General features: G+C 46.9%; 1 protein-coding gene across 1 annotated transcript in view; it reads right to left on the bottom strand.

Moving 5' to 3' along the window:
- Window positions 1-6,739: 6,739 nt before the first annotated feature.
- Window positions 6,740-23,014, bottom strand: part of LOC133344765 (uncharacterized) — a 47,482-nt gene continuing 31,207 nt past the window's right edge. Inside the window, exons 9-12 of the mRNA XM_061554902.1 lie at window positions 16,279-16,394; window positions 13,221-13,347; window positions 10,666-10,799; window positions 6,740-8,939 (exon numbers count right to left, since the gene is read on the bottom strand). Of these exons, the coding sequence (XP_061410886.1) occupies window positions 8,808-8,939; window positions 10,666-10,799; window positions 13,221-13,347; window positions 16,279-16,394 (509 nt within the window). The 3' untranslated portion in view covers window positions 6,740-8,807. The remainder of the gene's footprint in view (window positions 8,940-10,665; window positions 10,800-13,220; window positions 13,348-16,278; window positions 16,395-23,014) is intronic.

Genomic DNA, 23,014 nt, shown 5'->3' with positions numbered 1-23,014 from the left:
TTTCAAAGCCGTCGGGGGAGAGATTTCGCCGACGTTAATGTTATAGAGTGCCTTGCCGTTAGCGGCGAGCGGAGAGCTCATATACCGGAAGCATTACTTGCCTTATAGCAAACCCTTAAGTGGCAGCCCACAAATTGTTAAAGATGTTGTTTAGAAATTGAGAAAAACATTTTTGTTAGTTTTGTTTGGCCAAACAGCAATAATAATGATCTAAAAAAAAGTGCAGTCGCAGTGATTTCCCTTCTGCTAAATTATTTCTATTTTACCAGGTAAGGCCCACCGAGCGATATAGCTCTTTTTCAGAAGCGACCTGGCCACAAATGATAGCTCAACGAAGTGGCTTATCACGTGGGAATTTATAGCAACCAAATAGTCTAAACGCATGTTTTTAAATGTGGAAGGGAAACCCAGACGACCCGAAGAGAAATCCACACGACCACGGGAAGAGAGACACGCAAACTCCAAATATACAGCAGGCGTCAGGGTCGGGATCGAACCCACGACTTCCTGTATACCAGGTGAGTAAGTTAACATCTCGCCACCGTGAGCTTTGAGGCATTGGCGTTCGTCTCACGTGCACAGCGGTGCCGAGTCAGCGGTTGGAAATGTCCCATTCTTATGGTGCGGGCGAGATTCGTCCATAGAACAATCACCGATGACTTTCCCCCCTAAAGTGGTACTCAATTTTATCAGCCGTTGAGCGATGATGGGCTTGGGTTGACTCCCCACCCTATCTAACCAGGATGTGATCTCACAACCTTGTGATGTGTGAGCCGTGTTGCTTTTGAGTCATTCCAACTCAAAAGTAATACAATTTGAGAGTTTTTATTAATCATGGAGATGAGGATGCTCAGATGGAGCCTCGGACTCACTCGATGGGATCGTGTCAGGAACGAAGACGTTCGGAAGCGACTTGGTGTGGCCCCCATTGCGGACAAGATGCTTGAGGCAAGGCTTCGGTGGTACGGCCATGTGATGCGAAGTGGAGAGTCATCAGTGGCCAAGACTGCCGTGCGTATTGAGCCAGAGGGCCGCCGTCCACGCGGACGTCCGAAGAAGCGATGGATGGATCGAATAAAGGAAGACGTGAAGACGGTCAACGCATCCCCTGAAGATGCCCTGGACCGAGCCAAATGGAGAAGACAATGCCGAAAAGCGGACCCTGCGCCACAGCGGGAACAACGCTAGGAAGAAGAAGAAGTACTAATCATAATCATCACAAAAGCTGCCTTTCTTCACTGTTGAAAAATATCGAATTTTGATGACATTTTACATGGATAAATACAAAAATAATGTAAGCTACACTCGGCTTCTATTAAAGAAATAGGATTATCTGGGTATACACTGGAGTTGTGAATTCTTATCCGAATTGTAATTACAGGATTAAGTGGAAGCGCTGTAATCCAGACAACGTGGACAAATGCATATTTATAATGGGTGCTTGGTTCGATCTACGTAGACGAAAGACTAACATGGCTTACGAATAATGTACTGCGTAAATGAAGTTGCACAGATGACTGACAAGAAAGACCCACTGGAGGTCAAAACTGGAAGAAACCCTGTTTTTTTTTAATGATCACCTATTGGCCCCGAGCTGCGAGTGAAAGCGTGCCGCGATTTTGACATAATTTTTACTTTCACGCATCAGCGTCAACTGAAAAAAAAAATGAAAGCGTGGGACCTGAGCAGCTCAATGCAATTGTGCAGCAATGTAGACCGAGCGTTGCAATGTATCTGGGCTGCTCGCGGTGATAGCTGCCAGTCGTAGCACACTGGTGGAATACGGCCACGGAGAGAGAGAGAGCTATTGATTGTCCTTCCTCCTCAATATTTCATCGAGTGAGGCATTCAGAGAACGGCTTCTCGCGTTCACACACGATGTTGTTATGTAAGTGTATTTCTCAGAAATTGTGGTTTCCGCCAACTGTAGGTTGTTTACGAACACGGAGGCAACTGCTGAGAGGTCAGCGAGAGTGAGGCTTAGTTTTAATGATCAGGTCAGGAAAGAGGATTGTTATTGCTATTTATAGAATTCACGATATCAATGAATGCGGTTGAACGGTGATGCCTGTGTTGTTCAAAAATAAAATAAAGACGCAGAACAAATGAGATACGAGCATTATCATTATTATTAAATGTTGGCGATGATATGCACTTTATGTATTTACAGTGAGGGAAAAAAGTATTTGATCCCCTGCTGATTTTGTACGTTTGCCCACTGACAAAGAAATGATCAGTCTATAATTTTAATGGTAGGTTTATTTGAACAGTGAGAGACAAAATAACAACAACAAAATCCAGAAAAACGCATGTCAAAAATGTTATAAATTGATTTGCATTTTAATGAGGAAAATAAGTATTTGACCCCTCTGCAAAACATGACTTAGTACTTGGTGGCAAAACCCTTGTTGGCAATCACAGAGGTCAGACGTTTCTCGTAGTTGGAAATCTTTCTGATTGAGAGGGGGTCAAATACTTATTTCCCTCATTAAAATGCAAAAAAAATTATAACATTTTTGACATGCGTTTTTATGGATTTTGTTGTTATTCTGTCTCTCACTGTTCAAATAAACCTACCATTAAAATTATAGACTAATCATTTCTTTGTCAGTGGGCAAACGTACAAAATCAGCAGGGGATCAAATACTTTTTTCCCTCACTGTAGATGGTTGTTTAATGTTCGATATGGTAATGCGGTCAGCGAGAAGTTTAGAAGTTTAGACATTGTTTGGCACGAATCCTTGGCCTTCTTGAATGACATTCACCACGGGAGCGATTCAAGCCACGAGCCGTCCACAGACTTTCGCTACGTCCTTGCGACGGCGCGAATATTTCATATCTTTTTTTTTCTTTACTCGCCGCATGATTTACACAGTGGAGGCCAGAGGTTACAAAACCCTTTAAACCAATGTTTAATTGTTAGCACAGGTGTGCGAGCGACGCGCTTTCAGAATTTCAAGTGGCGATTGTGTTCTCTGGCCGTATGGGCCATTTGTCCATCAGACTTCTTCACTGGAGCGGAAGGGGGGGGGTAACGGGGGGGAGGGAGTGGGGTGGCGGGGATTGATTAACAAAAAAAAGCAATTTGTCCGAGGTACAGCAGGTGTCCTGGCGCGAGCTGGAGTGGCTCTCTCTTCGTGTTACGCGCGCGCTCGCATTAGCGGCGAAATTAATTGCGTTTTGTCAGGGCCCTCATTTTCTGGGAAACGCGATAAGTGGGCGAGGACGCGCGCGACGTTCATCCAAGGCGGTGCCGTCCGTGGCGACGACGCGCTCCAACAGAGAAGGCGGCCGCAACAATTTGGTTATTTTTCCAGGAATTAAAAGAATAAGGAAAATGGATTACGCGTGGCGCAAATTGAATGCGTAAATACGCAGCAAGAACAAATGTTGACCCGCGGCTTGAGTTTGCACGGCGGGTAGAAACGAAATGAGCGGGTCACGTGACGTGTGGGACCCACTAGGGGTAATGGGTACCTGCTAAACTACACTTTGTAGCTTTTATAAAATTAAACATTTGTTAAACATTCTAATTTGCAAACCTTTTTAGGTCATCTATATAGCTGTTGTCTTCTTTTTTTAGTAATTTTAAGACAAGGCTGTTGTGCAGTAGTACAAAGTAGCATTGCATTTAAATTGAAACGCTCCAGTAATCTAGATTCGCCCCGCAGGTTGGCATAAAAAATATACGGTATCAAAATTACTCGCGACTTGAAGGCGATGATAAGCTTTTACACCCTGGAAATACAATTCACTCACAGTGTCAGCAGCGGATGGTTAAATTACTCAGCGAGTTCGAAGTGACAAATGCGATTAGCACAGTTGGCTACGTACGGTGCGAAATAAGTTCAACATGCATATTCCTTTCCGTGTGTACGCTGTGCTCATGCCGGATGGAAACAAGGTCAACAGTTCATCGGGAGACAAGTCGCATGGGGAAATGTGGCGACGCTAATTCTTAGCTCAGAGGCGACAGCATCAAAGTCTATCTCGCCGGCGTGCCAGGTTGCCAATCGGAGACACTGGCTGGAACCCAACAGGCGAGACTAATAGGGAAAGCAGGAACTAAATCATACTTCAACCGGTCAGGTGGCTCAGCGGCAGATGTGAGCGGCTTGCATTCAGGATCGACTCAGCCCATTATCCCACTGGGGTCGATAAAATTTCGACCACTTGATGGAGAATTCAGCTGTCTTGTGGATAGACTCGCCCCCATCATAGGAATGTGGAATTTCCACCCCAAGCTCAGGACTGTAAACAGGAGTATCGCTTCCTTGCTCATTTGAGCAGAACATCACTCTGACTCGACTTATGTAATGAGTCACAGCCCCCAGCTATTAGATGAATTGTCAAAATTCGGGCTGTGATTTTAGAATGATCAGATGGGTTTTTTGTCAACGACTTTACTTAACTTGACTCCTGTGTTTGTCGTGGTCAAGTCTTGTTATCAAAAGTTAGTCTACTTCCTGTTGCCCAATCAATTCAAAACTTTGCACACGTACCCAGATCCGGTGACAATGCATGCCTGCATCAATATCGGAATCAATTAATCAATTAATTCGCTACTTTAAAGTAATTTACATTTTGAATGGACGCCTTATTATTTATTTTATATTTGTGTAGGTCAAAAAAGGTCGCGGTCCATAAACTCTCGAATCGCCTTGCCTAAGAAGCCGGCGCCACGTGTCTCAGGTGCCACACGTGTCAACGAGTTACGGAATCAATGAATTCAAGTAAGCGTTGATGTGGGAGCAGGTGCCGCATCATTGACGGACTTCTCGACCGTGAATAAAACCGTTGTTTAAAAAAAATGTTTTAAGGAGTTTATTTCCTTCCAAATGTTGGATTGGAATAATAAAGCCATAACATGTAAACATGGAGACATTATAATGACCATCTCAGACTTGCTGATGACACGGTCGTTTATAAAACAATGACACGCAGGCAATTATTGAAAAACTTCATGAAGGTGGTCGCAAAAGTTGAGCAAAACAAAAGCCACGGGCAACGAGTTCTCTCATGCAACAGAACCCAACGTTTGCTGGAGTGATTAACTCACGGACTTATTTTATTTTATTTTTCGAGGCAGTCTCCCCACTGAGACATGAGCGATCATTAAAATATATATTATCACAGTTAGTTTAATACATGCATTTGGATAATCACAGCACTGTGGTGTGGGTTTGTTTGACGGACGTGTCACCATATCAATGGAGCTGTTGCTTGAATCAGCCATCTGCTCAGTGCAGTCCTACCGAGTGAATACAATGATCGCGAAGCTGTTGCTCGCGAAGTTTATTATTTTAGAGTTTTTCCACATAATCACCGCTGCCTACCTCTCCACTCTCATCCCATTCTCCTCCCCCCTACGCACTCTCCCATTTCATCCCTCTCATCTCACGCTACTCTCCATTCGTACTCTTCTATCTCACCCCTCATCTCACTCTACTCCCCCCTACGCACTCTCCCACCCTCACACCTCTCATCTCGCTCTGCTCCCCACGATGCACTCTCCTGACGTTCCACTCTCAACTCCATCTGCACCCCCTCCACGCACTCTCCACTCCACCCACTGAGGCTCTCTAATGAATTCCCCTCTCAGCCTCCACTCGGTGGGGGGGGGGGGATCGCTCATTCTCCCCTCCTGCCATCATAGTCTAGAACGACATGACCCCCCAGCCGTCCGTGCTGTCAACTCCCTGCCCCTGTTCAAGTCAAGGCGCAAGACCACCCTTTTCGTTCTCCCACTGTTTCTGCACAGCGTCCTAGAATTCAGTCGCAATTCAGACGCTGGGTAAGATCCGAATTGTGCGCGACTCTAATTCATGTCCGCACATCTTCCGGTACAAACGCTCATTTTTTTATCGCCGATATTTCCGATTACAAGTTGCCCACACTTAAGTGGCAGTATATTGATTTGCACTTGTTAAGTGGCGACGGTTCAATTGCGTCGCTTAAGGGTGGAGAACATTACAGCCCCCACGACGAATCGGCAGCATTCCGTTGGCCTCCCTGGGCGCGCGTGGGGGGGCGGTGGGGGGATGCGCAGATTGCCCGTGACACCTCTCCCTTTGCGTGCGTTGAAAATTCCAGGCACCGACTCCGGCCCGTAGATCCGAGCGCGACAATTCTCTCACCGGATCTTCAATATCCAGCCGGCAATGCGGGGATTGGCCCAGCGGGTGCTTCCAGTTAAAAGTCGCGATCCGCGCGCGCCTCGCACCTCCGCGCCCAGCTGTTTCGATCTGCGGACGCCCTGCCATAAAATCGTGCGCAAATTTGTGCCGTCAATTACAGAGCTTGGCTTTTTTGATAGAGCCTGGGAGTCAAATTAATTTTCCACGGCACTTGACAGATGTTTCTCCCCCCCCCCACCCCCATGCATTATGAGTAATGGGTTGACACACGTCTCCCCGCCCCAAAACAAAATCTTTCACAAAGATGTCAAACATTTGAGAGGATGAAATATATATTCGTACCGGAATATAACGTGTTTAAATAATGCAGCACGTCCGTGCAGTTGTACAAATTGGACCAATAGCCCAGCTGCCTTTTTTGTGTTCAATTAAACCTGTGCAGGCATTTCATGATTGTATTTATTGGCTTGCTGCACGTACAGCCTGCTAACACGATCATACCACTGCAGAGAGATGCTAGTAAATTAAGGCCAACGTTACACGTATCATTGTACGATTCGTTTAATTTTACTTCCAGATTTATTTTACTCCGTCCGTTTAGTCTACCGCTGTATTGCTTCCACAGAAATTAGAAGCACTTTTCAGACCTGTCCCATGACCGTACGGGATATATATAAAAAAAAGTAATTGCATCCCCATTATTTAGCAAAGGTTCCTTTGTCCTCGGAAATGTCAATTGCGTCGCGCATTTCCAATTGCACAGCGGAGGTAATAGATTGCATTTAATCAAAACGCTGCCAAAACAATTGTCCCGCTTATTGGAAAGCACTAAAACATTTAAAAAGGCCGTGTGATACTCGAGGGCTGGATGCATTTAATGAAGCCGACGAGTAGGGAATCGACGCCGCGTGTGTGAATGAGCCATCAGCTCTCCTGCAGACGTTGTCAGCGTTGACCCAACAGCAGCCGCGTCGCTTGACTAGCCCCCTTCATTATCGCCGTCATTATTTGTCATCGCGCGCTCTTAAATTCGTAAACGATACGAGTTTTAGCATTTCATTTGAAGACCGCAAAGAGAAGCCATGTCAAAAGTTTTTTTTTTTAGTTTGCAATTTCTTTCGGTTTAATCCAAAACTTACATCGAATACATACACAGATATTGTTGTTGTGAGACGAAAATTTTAATAAAACTGGCCTCGGTTTCACGTGTTGGAAGAAAATTCTGCAACTTGGGTCAATATTTTTCACAACACACAACACCCCCCCGATGTCTTCATTAACGGCAATTGCGCAAAGAGGAAAGTCGATATTTTCGGGCAATTTCATCGCGATGCGAGTGCAGTTTTTTTGAACTTAAAAAAATAAACAGTCGACAGATTTCATTGTTACCGCATCACAAATATTGCAATCAATATCATCGCTAAGAGGCACTCACCATTGATCACACACACGCACTCAGGTAACATCGCGGTGTCCACAGCATACGTTTCATTACAAACAAAACAGCCGATTCTAGGTTAGAAGTTTTCGTGACTGCAAGGATCCATACTCTTTGGTTTTTTCGGTAAAGTCACGTGGGTGAAAAAAAAGAAAGAAAAAAATTAAATAAAAAATGTAGTTGTTTTATTTTTATTTTATTTTGTTTTCACCTAAGTGACTTTACCGAAAAAACCAAAGAGTATAAAACAGCCAATGTTTTGGAGACTTGAGGAGAGATGCGATCTACCGTTCAGTTTCACCCCTGCTCCTCTTTTAAGCACAAAGTGTTGCGAACTAATGCAAGAGAGTGCAGCAACTTAACGACTTCATTTTATTACTCTGCACCAATATCAAGTGATGAAAAGTGTTCATACGTACGACAGAAAGAGCGATCGGAAAATGTATCACGCGCGGGATTAGTCAATAAACTTTGAAGTAATAACGAACCTGTTGAGGAGAAAGATTCCCTTTGATTCACTTGCGGCGATGATACCGCAGGTAAAGACGATGATCATCTTCAAAATAAAACCCCAACATTTCACAACGGTTAGATATTCAAACCAACTGCCGCACCTCACCGCAGGCACGAGCAGTGCCGGTCGGCACTGAATACCAAACATATCCGGAACACTTGAGGGTCAAATCACGTACAAAGCGTGGTTTAAGTAACACTACTTTCCAGCGTGCGCTTGAATTCGAGGGTATTTCACTCGGCAGCATTGGGCGCTGTCGAGACGGCTGTCGGGGCTCAAAAGAGGTTTGCAGATTTACCAACAGTGCTTTGTACTCTCATTCGTGTCTGCAAGTTTTGGGCAATGCTTTGATCAATTCGGTGCGGTTATCAACGGGGCGAATCCCTCACAGCAACACATCTTTACACCACAGTTTCATCCATCTCGGATCGTCTCTACGAGCGATATCACGGCCCCCCTTTATCACGGAGAGCCAGAGGGGACAGAACTAACGTTCGAACAAACGCTCTCAACGCGTTCATGAAAAAAACGCAAGTAAGAGACGCTCGATGACACTGGAGGCGCGAGCGAGTGCACGTGTGTGTGGCACAGCCGCTCCCGACAGATGCAGCTCACACGCCTTCGCGGCCGCAGTCGCTCCGCGTTGAGAGTTCGCGGCCGGCGGCGGCGGCGGCAGCGGCGGCAGCGGCGGCGTCGGTGCCGTGAACGTTGCCGGAGCTCACCGCTGCCGCTCGCTGTAGAACACCAGGAACGAGGACATGGTGATTTCGCCGGGATTTTGCTTCGGGTTGGGGTCGCTACCGTTGAACCAGCCGTAGTAAGTGACGGTGTTGCTCGCCGCGCGTTCCACCTGCGTGCGTGCGAACAATGACGCAGACACAAAGACAAAGGTCCCCCGTGTAGCAGCGCAGACCGCCGGGGGGGGCAAGCGATGTTGGGCATGTACAGCCCTTTGTCAAATTCTATGCTTCCTTCTTAACGTACGGCTGATGTAGATGCAGAGCAAAAACTACAGTTTCACATTCAGGTGGTCAAGCCAGACCACCTGAATGCTTCCCCATGCTTCGTGAGTTTTGAGGGTTATTTAGCCATACTTTACCACGCTGGTCAGTGCGGGTTGGTGAATTCGGAGGGTATGAAGGGAAGTGGGTTCGTGTGCGGACGATGGATGGATTGTTGCATTGTCGGAATCAGGAGATGAAGAGGACATCTTGGGAAGGCCTTCATGCAACAGCAGTCGATTGATCATGGCTGATGATTGAGACGAATTGGAAATGAACAAACACATTCAAATGGAAATGATGCTAAGAAGCAGGGAGATGGATCGGTTGTATTACATTGCACAGATATTCACTAACAACCAATTTTATCATTTAATGATGAGATTTGTTCAATTCGGGTAGAAACTATTTATGTTAATGGCGTGAATTTGTATAACAGGCGTCAAACCAAGTCCATTTGTATTTTGTTAACACCAGATATAAAGATAATTGCATTAGCAAGCCCAAGCACAGCGTAAAATGTGAACTGGATTAACCTCCTCAATGGAACAGACATTGGCTGGAAGCAGCCATTTTAATGATTATTCAATGAACAGTTTGTGTCATCTGAAAATAAAATAAATGCCATTAACGTTAGCTAAAACCTACAACGAGCGTGTCCGTTTAATGAATTCATTCATGCAAATACCGGGTGAAATAATGGTTGTAAAAAATACCAAGCTTAATAAAGGAAGCTCCAATTTTTCATCTAACTTCCAGCGATTGTTTTTATTTTAACGCAATTACATCCCGAGGGAAATCGATCGTGTTGTGGATGATTTTGCAACAGCAAATCATACCCAGCGGCAATCGGGGCCGAGGGATCCTCCCAATGGAAACACTGCGGCCGACCGACAGCTCCGCCACTTGGAAGTCCGGCGCGCTCGCGGTCATAAAGAAGGAAGTAGGCCTCGTATTTCAGCCTGCTATGATTACCAACCATCGTGGGAAACTCAGAGCACAGCGGCTTAATTTGCATACAAATAGAAAAGATTGGTAAATCACGCAAAGGCCAAGTTTTGAAGGGGGGGATCGCAAGTGGGGCTATATTTCTCGCCGAATATATCCCGGGTGTGTAGGTATGTATTGTAAGGAGGATTAACTTATTTTGCACCATACGTAGTCAACCGCCGCACTAATGGACAGTGCGGGCGAAGGACGACAAACTAAACATAAAAAAAGCCGTTCTAAAGAAATGAGTTTTCAATCCAGATTTAAAAGCGCATAGCTCCAGTGGATTTCGAATATTAGAAGGAAGGGCACTCCAGATGGCCACAGGAACCGCATCTGAAAGCGTGTGATGCGGTGGCCATCTTTGGTTCGACGGCGAGCCAAAAGCCGCTGTGAGGATGACCAGACTTCATGCGATGACGGTCTATGCCCCTTGACGCGTGACGGCCTACACTCTTCGTTGGTAAGTCGGCACGCGCCTCGTAGTAGCCACAGTCGGGGCGAGAGCTACGCCGGTACATAGCGTGCGAGCGCCGGATCGAGAAAACACCGGCGTGAGGGCGACGCTCGTGTGACCGAGCAAACCTGCGAGGTGATGTCCACCCTCCAGGGCTCGACCTCCTGCCCGTCGCACCAACCGTTCCTTCCGTACAGCCAGGTGCCGTGCTCGTTGGGAACCACGCCGGCTGTCACGCGCTCCGCGCAGCCCAGCGGCGTTCCTGCAGCGGGCATCCGGCGAGAGACACACGCAACGCCGACGATCTCTCTCTTCCCCCCCCACCCCCACCCCTTGGGAAGTGGCCTAGCGTGGGTGCCAAGGGCCCAGGCGCACGGGATTACACTTGGCCCTCCCCCACCATTCCAACTTGCCCCATATCTCTATCGTCCGGTGGCTGGACATCTTGGAGCCAAGCTCACGAGTCCCAATTGCACCTGCGGTTAGGACGGTTGGCTACGTACGGTGTGAAAGAAGTTTGAACATACACCCATACAGCTATGCCGCCGCACTACACACGCTACATAAACACACACACCACATGTATACACATTACAGTATATATATATGCACCCACTGTTTTTTGTTTTTAGTTTGTTGTTCTTTCCTCGCACCTCTGACTAGCACTGTTGGCTATGTATGGTACGAAAGAAGTTCAGCATGCATACATGCCATATAGACACGCAGGATATGCGTACACCATATAGTACACACACTGCACATAAAATCAGTGGCATAGCGTGGTTGGAATGGGGCCTGGTGTAAGGAATGATTTGGGGACACGTACCTCCCTTCGCGGACGTACGTATGTACCTTGAACGTCTTTCGCACCGTACGTAGCCAACCGTGCAAGCACAGCTACCTCAACAAGAGGACGATCCTGGCAAAAATCAGGGACCAGGAGGAACCCCTTCTTGTTGCCGTTCCGTCGATAGTCTCAACTGCCTGCCACGTTCCTTTCGTAGCGATGTCTCCCGCCCAAAGCCCACTTACACTTTGACGAACAGTCAAGATTATGCCCCGATAACTTTGCGTTTCTTCACCAATCTACGGGTTTCTCTTTCAAGTCTCGCGCTGTTAATTCCCTGCATGCACCTCTCCGTAACTCTTTGCGTGCTTTCAAAGCTTCAGCTTCCGTACGTTTCCACACAAAACAAACAAAAGGCAAATAAACTGACACTCGCGTATAAATGCAAGCGCTTGCACGCCAGCGTGATGATATACAAGAGCTGAGTTGTTCATTCGCCACTTGTGATTAACCTGTGCCACGATGTTCAGCACCCTCTCGTCACTTTCCGGAGATTGGCTTGCAAATACTTTCTGCGTTTGTGTCACATTTTTTGACGTAACAGGAAACTGTAAGGTGCTGAAGAATTTCAAAACTTACAATGTCAGATCATCCGGACTGCTGTTTGCGATGCACCGCTGTGTTTATCACCCTCACCACTTTCTGGAGATAACCGATGGAATACTTTACAAATTTCTTTACAACTGCTTTTTGTGTTTAGTTTATTGTCCTTTCCATGCACGGTTGGCTATGTACGGTGCGAAAAAAGTTCAACATACATACATAAAACATTTCAACGCATGATAATAAGAATTCAAACTCATAACGTTTCGCCAATTATTCGCTCGGAACCACAGACAAGCAGGAAGAGGCAGCAGCCACGTGATGCCAACAATTTCCCAAGCTCTGTGATCCTCTATATATACTCTTTGGTTCTTTCGGTAAAGTCACGTAGGTATAAAATAAAATAAATAAAATTACGAAGTTTTGACCACAACACAAGCAATCATCATCAGGTGGGAAAACCACAGCAAGAACATTTTTTGCTGAAGTGGGAATTTTAGTTTTTTCTTGCTGTGGTGTTCCCACCTGATGATGATTGCTTGTGTTGCGATCGAAACGACGTGATTTAATTTATTTTATTTTATTTATAGAAAGAACCAAAGAGTATGGATCCCTGCAGTCACGAAAACTTCAAATCTAGATTGAACTGCCTCTATATATACTAAAGTGTTATTGGACAATTAAAGTGTGCTTACACGTGGAGAAGAAACTTGCAGCACCCAGAGAAAACCCACGCATGCAAAGGGGAAACGCTCTATCCCGTACAGAACGAACAGGTGGAGTCCACATTTTTGTGCTACGGCCTACGAGAAAACCAGGTTATAAATTAAACCACGAAAATATCTATATTTTTTACAGGTAAGGTCCACCGAGCTAAGGAGCACTTTTTCAGAAGCGACCTGGCTATCTCAAATTATCGCTCAATGAAGTGGCTTATCACGTTGAAATTCATAGCAGCCAAATAACACTCTAAAAGCAGGTTTCTAACTGTGGAGGGAAAAACCGGAGGACCCGAAGAAGAATCCACGCGACCATGGGGAGATCATGCAAACTCCAAAATACAAGCATCAGGGTCGAGATCGAACCCACAATCTCCTGTATACCACGCGAGGTCGTCAACATCTCGCCACCGGTCTGACACCTGGACGCCCTTACGAAGGGAGTTGTGCAACATTTGTGCGGCGATCCACCAACCCTTGCTGCTACCTCCACAGTGCTGGGTCACAGGCAGCCACGTGTGGCGTAGTCACGGCCGCAGGGCGAGCTAAAGAAAGAACTTTGCGTTTTTGGTACCTGCGTTGTTGAACGTTATGGAGTTGGTGAACTTCCTGTTGACGACAAAGTGGTGGGACGTCACGCAGAACTCTCCGCAGCCGTGCTCGTCGCTGCCGTGCCCCGTTATAACGGCGTAGAGCTCCACCTGCGGCAATCCCATTACGCGAGGATTAATAAACCTATTAATAAATCAATTTACGGGCAGAAAGTCTCATCGATCTGCCATGGCGTGCATCGCGAATGGCCCCCGGAAGTGGGATTTTAATAGCACGTGGGCCTTCATTGCCTGCCGTAACTGAGGGTGATTTATCGAGCGCAATACACCCCCCCCCTCCCCCCCAATTAGGCCTATTGGCTTTTTTTATGGGCGCGATGTGCAGACAAAACGTTCCAATAACCGTGGACAGGGCCTCGGGCCCTCTGGGCAGGACTCGCTCAGCTCACACGCCGCGCCGTGATCAAGGGAGCGCTGAAACTCATTACACCTTTCAACGGGTTGGCGATAAGTTGCTCGGCATGGCATTTTTACGCGGTGTGTTTATGGTACCATCGCGGGCTCCGTCAAACTGTGTGTGTGTGTGGCTGGGTGTGGTGCTGGCCACCCACCCCCTCGTGTGCCATCCGACTTTCATAGGTGATACCTTAACAGCACTTGCCCCAACAGTCTGTTAAGGCTACACGAGAGATTTTTTGCGTGTTTCAGGTGAACAGTTCAAGTGCACCGCCACTCTTAACCCACAACGAATATGCTCCCTACGAGTTCATTGCCTGTGAGATTTACCGTGCCCATAGGGCAATGCGTTACGGTCGCAAGCAGCACAGAAACAACAGCAGCAACAACAAAAAAAACAATCATAATTTCCATGTCACGTCCCTTATATCAGGCCAGTCCCTGCAGGGTAGTGTGTCGTAATGAAAATGCTATGGTCGACCCCAAGAGGCTTGTGAAAAATTGGCTGGCTTTCGCAATACGTACGCGCATTGTAAATATGCCACGGCCGCTCTCTCTCTCTCTCCATCAGTCCGTTCGCGCAGTACATCGTCAGGTTAGCTGACGCCTTCGACCTGAGAATTAATTCAGACGCCCACAGACGGCTACCGGACGTGACTAGGCATCTACCGGACGTGACTAAGCGGCTATCGGATGCGACTGGGTGGCTATAGGATGTGACTAGGCGGCTATCAGATGTGACTCGGCATCTACCGGACGTGACTAAGCGGCGATCGGATGCGACTGCGTGGCATGTGACAGCGGGCCTCTGTCCGGCCGTGGGGCTCAACGGGACATTACCATTAGGCAAAGTCGCGGAGTGTGTCGCGTTGAAGGGCTTTGCATGAGTGGAGAAGGCCGTGATGGCGTGGAGGAGGTCGTGATGGCGGGGAGGAGGCCGTGATGGCAGGGAGGAGGCCGTGATGGCGGGGAGGAGGGCCGTGATACATTCACACATCATACACTGACTCACTCACACATCATACACTCACTCACACAACCACTGACCCATTCACTCATCATACACTGATTCACTCATCATACACTCACTCATCATACACTGACTCACTCACACATCATACACTCAGTCACACGACCACTGACTCACTCACACATCATACACTGGGAGTGTCATGCTGCCAGCTATGGCTGCAAGTTTGGTCGTACATGTTATGTATATCGTTTATTGTTAAATTTGAATCACAGTTCCTCTGATTACTGTTTTTTATAGCTTTATTTTGGTGATTTCTAAAACATATGGTTAAGCCATGTTTCTTGCGGAAGTGCGGAGTTGGCCTGGTAACTTTAATCTAAATTGTCTTATGGTTGTTATTGTTTGACTTGCATCACACTGGGATTTTTGCACACAGCGTTGTCTCTGTTGCGCGTCGTCGCTTTAAGATGTTCTTTATTCATATTTTGTTTGTTGTGGTTGCACCTGACTCAAGAGCCGCATGGCTCACAGGGCTATACCTAATAAATTAAACTTTTAAACTTAAAAGTTGGACCAAGGGAGCATCGCGAATGCCCAGGCTTTGTAAAAGCCCAGGGAGAGGAGGAAGGGTGAGGGGGGGCACGTGGCGATCGTCGTGTGATTGCGTGGCTCATGGCGGGGCCGCCACATGTTTCAAACGACAAATGGAACCGTCGTTATTATGTTAATTCTTACCGAACTGTTCGATATGCTTTCAAGAACCCCCATTTTATGCCATTTTAATTGTTTACTTCAAAAATCGCATTTAATTTAACAGCGACTGTCATTGTTTTGCGTTGTTAATTTGCTTTATGAATGCGGACCGTCTGCCATGGTATCACGTCAGTGAGGATGTCCACTCGTATTGTCATGTCAACCGCGCTGTGCTCAAAACCACCGCACCTGAAGGTCAAAACACTTCTCATTCTCTCCGCTGTTCCGCTCTGGAATTCTCTCCCCCATCGTCTATTTCCCCCCCAAGTTCTCGCATCCTCGCCCAAATCGCGAAAAACGTGTCAACTCTTTGTCTATTACGGCTTTAAAAGGGCTGTCTGCTGCCGGCCGCTTCGCATTCTGGTGCTTTGGGGCCTATGCTCAGCAACTGCAGTAAAAAAAAAAGATAATAGCCAGCCCTGAGATTCACACGTCATGCGTTGGGGACATGGCATGATAAAATATATTTTATATATATATATAATCATACACATTACCGTAACACGGATGTGCTCTGCACAGGCGTCATGGCATGTATCGTCAAAGCAATAACATTTGAAGTGATCTCACCGAGCGCCTTGACGGTCAAAGAGTTAACAGCACGCGGCGAGAGCTGCGCTCACAAACAGCAGGACGGCACAACTCCACCGGCCTGGCGGTCGAGTTGGTCACGTGACCAACGCACCATCAGGCCGGTCGAGCTGGTCACATGACCAACGCACCACAAAATTCACGTGGCCCTCCTGTTGCGATGGCCACGTGAGATTTCACCCAGGGTGCAATGTTCAGCCAAAACATCTTTAATTGTTCATCAGCCTGCGCGTGTTCTCCCGTTGAGACGGGGGGGGGGGAGGTTTTCTTCTTATCATTTACACGAACTTTTGGGATTTTAAATGTACCTTGACGGTGGCTGGAGGGATGCTGAACAGCACCGGCAAATATTTCTTGTTGTAGCTGCTGTTGAAGGTGCCTCCAGTGAAGAGAGGTTTCACCTTGATGGGGAACAATGCTCCATCTGTCCCCCGTGGAAGGGAAAGAAAGAAAAAACGTCATTTAATATCGCGGTTTTCAACATCTCTCATGAGCGTCATCGTTTCAGAGTCTTGTTGTTGTTGTTTTGCAATTGTGAAAATGCTTCCAGGGGCTGCGCTGACTTGCAATCAAAACGAAATGCCGCCCTAAATGGGCCTCTGTTTACCATTTGAATTATTTATCTGACCTTTCACATCTATTAAAGTGAATGGTCGCTCGCATAATGAATGCAGTTTACCCCGCTCCGTATTTTGAGCCGTGCGCTCAGACAGAGACGAGCACTTTCAGTGGAGCCTGCCCGTGAGACGGCGATGCTTCGATCATCATTCGTTCTTCAGCTCACGACTAAGGTCGCAACCGGGTACCCGATACCCGTACCCTACCCGATACCCGGCTACCCGTACCCAGCCGGGTACGGGTACGGGTAGCCGTTTGCGACCCTGGTGCGGCCGGGTACGGGTACGGGTAGGCCGTGAGTCACTGGTGAGTAACCGTTTGTCACTCATTTCGGGTAGGGTACGGGTACGGCCGGGTACGGATACGGGTACCCATTTGCGACCCTGGTGCGGCCGGGTACGGGTACGGGTAAGGAATCAAAACCCATTTGCGACCTCTGGCTCACGATACGTGCGTAGATTTGCGTCTGTACGGGATATTGCACGGAATAGTTTTAGTTGTTCACTTCAAATATTGTTGACTTAAAGCTTTCGTGACTGCAGGAGTTCATATTCTTTGGGTCTTTCGGTAAAGCCACGTAGATAGAAAAACAATAAAAATATCACGACGTTTCGATCGCAACACGAGCAATCGTCATCAGGTGAAACAATATAGCGGGAGAGCTGCTGAAGCGGGATGTTATCTAGGTTTGAGATGGGTGTAGCCCAAGGGTAAGTGGGTGGTGCTCGGAGGAGTTGCTACAGCGAGGCATGCTGCGCTGCCACGGTGTTTTGCGATTGAGCGCCACCAGGACGGCCTTCAAGGATAAATCTGAGCGTGCGGTGGTGTGAAATTACACTTTTTTGCCACACTCAAAATAACCCTATCCGTCAAACACACGGCGAGAATGGGCCTGTTTATCTGACAGCAATTACCCTTAACCCTCGAGCTGCTGCAGAAGCCCCGCGCGGAGTCGATTGGGACCGCAAGAGTCGTGTCATCTCGTGCCGTGAAGGGCAGGCATTGTTTAGCCGCCATTCGTTTAGCTCTTCCGACGAAAGAAGACACAGGACAGAGGCTATCGCAATACGACTGTGAGCGTTCGCATGAAATGGTCTAACGATAAACACGGCGATAAAAACAGAATTAAAGCGGCCAATTTAATTTCTATCGGCATTTCAACAATCGCCGTTTCGAGGGTTGAACGATGAGATGGGAAAACGTAAAGAAACTCGTAACCGGTCTTAACCCACTCGGGTCGTTATTGATGAGAAGCTTAACGGCCACGTTCGTGGATAAACTCTGTCCGCGTTTGGTAATGATTCATCTGGAACAATGACGTAACCTCACGTATGGGTGGCGGCGGTAATGGTCCATGCGTAATCAGACACCGTGCCGTTTTTTTTATTTATTACGCTTGCATTTTCTCATACATATTAACGTTTTATGTCAGGCATTAAATATTGATGTCACAGTTAAAAAAGAAAGAACTTTCCCCAAAGGCGCTCTCCAATTATTTCTGCTGCTTCTTCTTCTAAATCGTGCTGACTTTGACTCTGCAGACCTCATTTGCTTAAAGTGGAACTGTCGTCCAGAGCGATTGAATGTTGCTTCTACTTTTGAATTGAGATTTTGAAGGTTTAAAATTTTCTACCAAATATAGCCACAATTGATAAAGGTCCCCCCAGTGCTAAGGGATAGATATAGACAGCCAGTGCTCGACTTACGAACGCCCGTACTTACAAATCGGCTTAAATAAAAAAAATTATATTGACTTAAAACGTGAACTGGCAATTGCAAACTGAACCGCGGAACTATTTTGTTCAGAGGAGCGATCCTCCGAGAGGCGTAGTGAGTCGGCCTCGTGCTGGGAGTAAGTGTTTGCATGTGTGTGTGTATGTGCACGGAACGTGTGTGTGTGAAAGTGCGAGTGTGTGAAAGTGTGTGTGTGTGAAAGTGTCTGTGTGTGAAAGTGTGTGTGTGAAAGTGTGTGTGAAAGTGTGTGTGTGAAAGTGTGTGTGTGAAAGTGTGTGTGTGAAACTGTGTGTATGTGAAAGTGTGTGTGTGAAAGTGTGTGTGTGTGTGAAAGTGTGTGTGGCCTCAAGGTGCACATGGCCTGGCACAAGCGTCGTGGCGATGTCACCGCCACTTAGTAGCGAATGGCGCTTGTTGTTGTTGTTGTGTGAAAGTGTGAGTGTGTGGGGAGCGGTAGCATAGCGGCGACCCGAGGTTTATTCTTGCTCACGGCCAACACCAGTACCTGGTACGGTGTGTAAACATCACCACTGGGGAGACAAAGGCAGCCGGGTGGGTGTTGGCCACCCACCCTCCCATGTGCCGTACCGGCCTTCATAAGTTCTACTGACTAATAGCACTTGCCCCAACAGCCTGTTAAGGCTACATGGGGGATCATTGTCATCGGGGTGCGTGCATGTGTGCAATTGTGGTGATCCATTGCCCCCCTTTCAACTACAAGAGAGCATCAGGACTCAAGGTAAGTGAAACTAAAAGAGTTGTTTTCTATTTATGTTAATTTCTGTTTTATTTACTATACAGTATTTCTAACAGTGTTACATGCAAATGTACAGTATTTCTTCACGATTATGAGTTTAACAATGCTTCCCTTTTTGTTAAACCGGAACACGTTTCATACCACTGACCGTATGGGCATTTAAATACGGTGTGTTTTTGTGTTCCGACATACAAACAGGCCTCATGAACTAATTAGGTTCATAACCCAAGGACTGCCCCGTATTATGTAATATACATTACATAAGCATGAGGTTTACACCTCTATATGCGCAGGGGGAGCTGATGCCACAAGATTGACAGTGCACGGTGTCGTGATGAATGACCGAAACTCTCACGTGGTGGGCGAGTTTGACAATTCCTTCTTCACCGTCACGACCGCAAGGCCACAACCCAGCAAAGTCACCACGTACCAAACACTTGCATTTCCGAAAACATCGTTCAACCCCAAAAATGTACAGCAACAAAAAATTAGAGTGATTCCACACCGCGCCATCGCTGTCAAAAGCAGCAGGTACAATAACATTTGTGCTTGCACTTTTTACGGGAAAAAACTAAATCTACTTACAAAATTTAACCTGAACAGGCACTTTTGTAAAAGCCTAATGAAAAAAAAGTACAATCATCTCTACATACTTTCATCTCCTCCCCCAATGTCAGAGCGTTTATTAATGTCATCTTTCACCGCATGCGGCACTCGGCTGTAATAAAGCCGTAGCGCTGCATGTCAACGACATCTGGATACGTGCCACGGTTGTAAGCATCACGATAAGGCTGGCCACCACAATAACTCCAATCGCTCTCACTCGGTCCACAATGATTCCCGATGTTATTAATATTGGAAACAAAACTTTCACAACTGCATTTCGCACGCGCAGAGTTGATCGGTAATGAGGAACGCCAGGGTAATTGCATGGTCCCAGTGGTTCTAAGGTGCTGTGCTTTGCCGCACCTCTGCTGTGCAAAATCTGGGGGAGCTCCGATCACAGCTCGCGGGAGATTCTTCAGACCCTCCGCTACCGACCAGGAAGATTGAAAAAGCTCGCAGGAGGTCAGAAAAAAAAACCTCTGGCGTCTCGTCGCAAGCGCCTCCGTGAGTCGCACAAACAATTCCTGCTTAAAGAGCTGTGTGACATTTCTAAATTAATAACTGAAATCATTGTGAAAGATAATTTACTTGCATTGATGTGTGATGAATTACAACTGGTGAACAATGGTCAAGCCCAACTGTAAAATAAATAAGGAAAGCGAATGTAACCCTTTATAATTACAGCAAACACGTACATTTCGAATTACACATTGCTTTTCGTCGGCAGTTGATTTCAGAATTGTTTGGACTCGGGGATGAAATAATCAATTCCAAAGTGGTAAAAAAATCATCTGGGGAGAAACAGTGGCTTGCCTGTCCAGAGACAGAGCAGTGTTGGCCTCGGTTTTCTCATCAAGTGCCATTTTCACTTGGCACATAATAGGGAGCATGGTGCTTGGTCAATTAAATTTGCAAGTCCCTTAAGCAGTGAAGCCCAGAATGATGATTCAAGTTACGGCTTCACGAACATGTAATGCTCTAATCGCATGCTCCCTCACGATCGCTATTACTGCCTTGGCTTAAGTGCGTAATATTTACAACAAGTAAAATTATAATAGCGATAAATATTAAATGCCAGCTCGTTTCAGCACCATCGACAGCTCCCTCTCGGTTGAGCTTCCTCTCAGCGAGTTATGGCTTCACAAATGGATTGACAGCATGACACGTCTAGCCGTGTAATACATTAGGCTTTGTCTGGAATGTGACCATTGCTTATGCAACTCGGTCACGTATTCTGCATACTCTGTGGAATGCGTGTCTGCGCGTGCGCGTATCGGTTCACGCATTGCGCTATGAACCTGGCAGTCCGGCGTTTGATTTCGATTTTCGCCATCAATGGCGAATGAACCGGCCCTGGGCCTCCCGTAGGTTGACTCAACCTTGAAATGAGTGTCCGGTAAGAATGTGCAAACGCCAGCACTGGAGCGACATAGGTGGTCGTGACAGCCTTAATAGGTGATCGCTAACTACGTCTGCTTCAACAGTCTTGTGACAGGCTGTATGAGGGACCTCCATCTTTTGTGCACACACAAAAGACAAATATCCTCCGTATAACCTTAACAGACTGGCGGAGGAAGTGCTGTTAGTGAGTAGCACCGATGAAGGCCGGCACGGCATACGAGGGGGTGGGTGGCCAGCACCACGCCCGACCGCCTTTGTCTCCCGAGTGGCGATGTCTACACACCGCACCAGGTACTCATTTGAGGCTCTGAGTCGACCTAGGGGAGGCCCAGAACTAGTTAACATAATCGTCACTTGTGTTGGCATTGAGCGGGAATCGATTTCGGGTCGCCGGGTTCGTAGTGCAGCGTGCTAACCGCTACACTACCGCACACTCACACACTCACATACACACACTCACATACACACACTCACACACACTCACAATGCTTCAGACGGAGGAGCACTAAGGTTTACTGAATCGCGGGGTGATAGCTTCATTTGATAACATGCTGTACATCACGGTGTTAATCACAGGCTCTCTGGCACCCAAGTAGGGTGGTAATGCAAGCCGTTGTTTGTAAGGACTCACAAACATTGGTGTATAATTTTGTGCCTAACAGCCCAGTATGACCTATCTTAAAAAGTGCACATCTAAGAAACTATAATTACGAGACCAATAATAACAAACCAGCTCAACGAAGTCGTGAAATAACTCAATCATAACTCATTCCCCCCAGGAAGTAGTTATGCCTGATGCACCCATACACATATAAAGACCCCCGTGTAGTCTGTAAAGGCTGTCGGGGCAAGTGCTGTTCATGAGCACCTATAAAGGCGAGCACGGCGCACGAGGAGGTGGTGTGGCCAGGATCACGCCGGTCTTCTGTCTCTATCTCCCCGGACTGATATTTACACAAAGCACCACGTACTCACTTATGGCTGATGTGAGCACAAAGACAATTATCCCCCGTATAGCCTCATCAGGCTGTTAGGACAAGTGCAGTGAGCACCACTCCCGGCCGCCTTTGTCTCTCTAGTGACAATGTTTACCCACCACATCAGGTATTCATTTGAGGCTGTCGACCTATGGGAGGCCCAGGACCAGGTCAAATAATCGTCAGTGGTGTTGGCCATGAGCGGGAATCGAACTCAGACCCGGGTTCATAGCGCATCGCGCTAACCGCTACACTACCAAGCTGGGTAGGTTTTGTGTAGACCATTTCTACTGAGGATGGATTTCAGAAAATGTCAAACTTGAACCTGGACAGAATCATTAAATAAAAACTGACAACACCCTTGGTCTGGCTTTAGCAATTGTCATTCCGTTGGTAGATGACGAAGTATTATAATTATAATGATGATGCGATGATGACGATGTGGTGGCGATGACGATGTGATGACAATGATGGGAATGGCTGACCACACAACGTGTTTTCCCACACATGGCACGCATCATGGAAAAGGTTACCACGAAGCACAGCTCTTCATGCACAAGTTAAAAAGTATTCTCGTATCTTTGCTCACATGCAAGACAATTATTAAAACAGCTCGCAACTTTTTGATTGGTGGAAAACCAACCACCGTCGGGTTAGCTGCCCACCACTTACATTGTTATTGGCTGCTGACATTTGGGCTACGCCCATTTCAAACCCTTGTAAACAGTTTGCCTTGGAAGCTCACCCCCCCCCCCTTTTCCTGAAGATGACCGCTTGTGTTGCGATCGAAACGTCGGAGTTTTTGGTTATTTTTTGTTATTTTCTTTGAACCTATCTACGTGACTTTATCGAAAGACCCAAGAATATGAAATGTTCTAACTTTAAGAATTGCATGATATGAAAAGTAATTACGAAGCCAAGATATGTTAATGAATAGGGAATGTGGGAATC

This window comes from Lethenteron reissneri, chromosome 20, assembly GCF_015708825.2.
Source record: "Lethenteron reissneri isolate LAM-NWPU_2019-01 chromosome 20, ASM1570882v1, whole genome shotgun sequence".
NCBI classification, from domain to species: domain Eukaryota; kingdom Metazoa; phylum Chordata; class Hyperoartia; order Petromyzontiformes; family Petromyzontidae; genus Lethenteron; species Lethenteron reissneri.
Note: the sequence above shows the minus strand (reverse complement) of the source record. Positions and strands in the feature narration are given on the sequence as shown.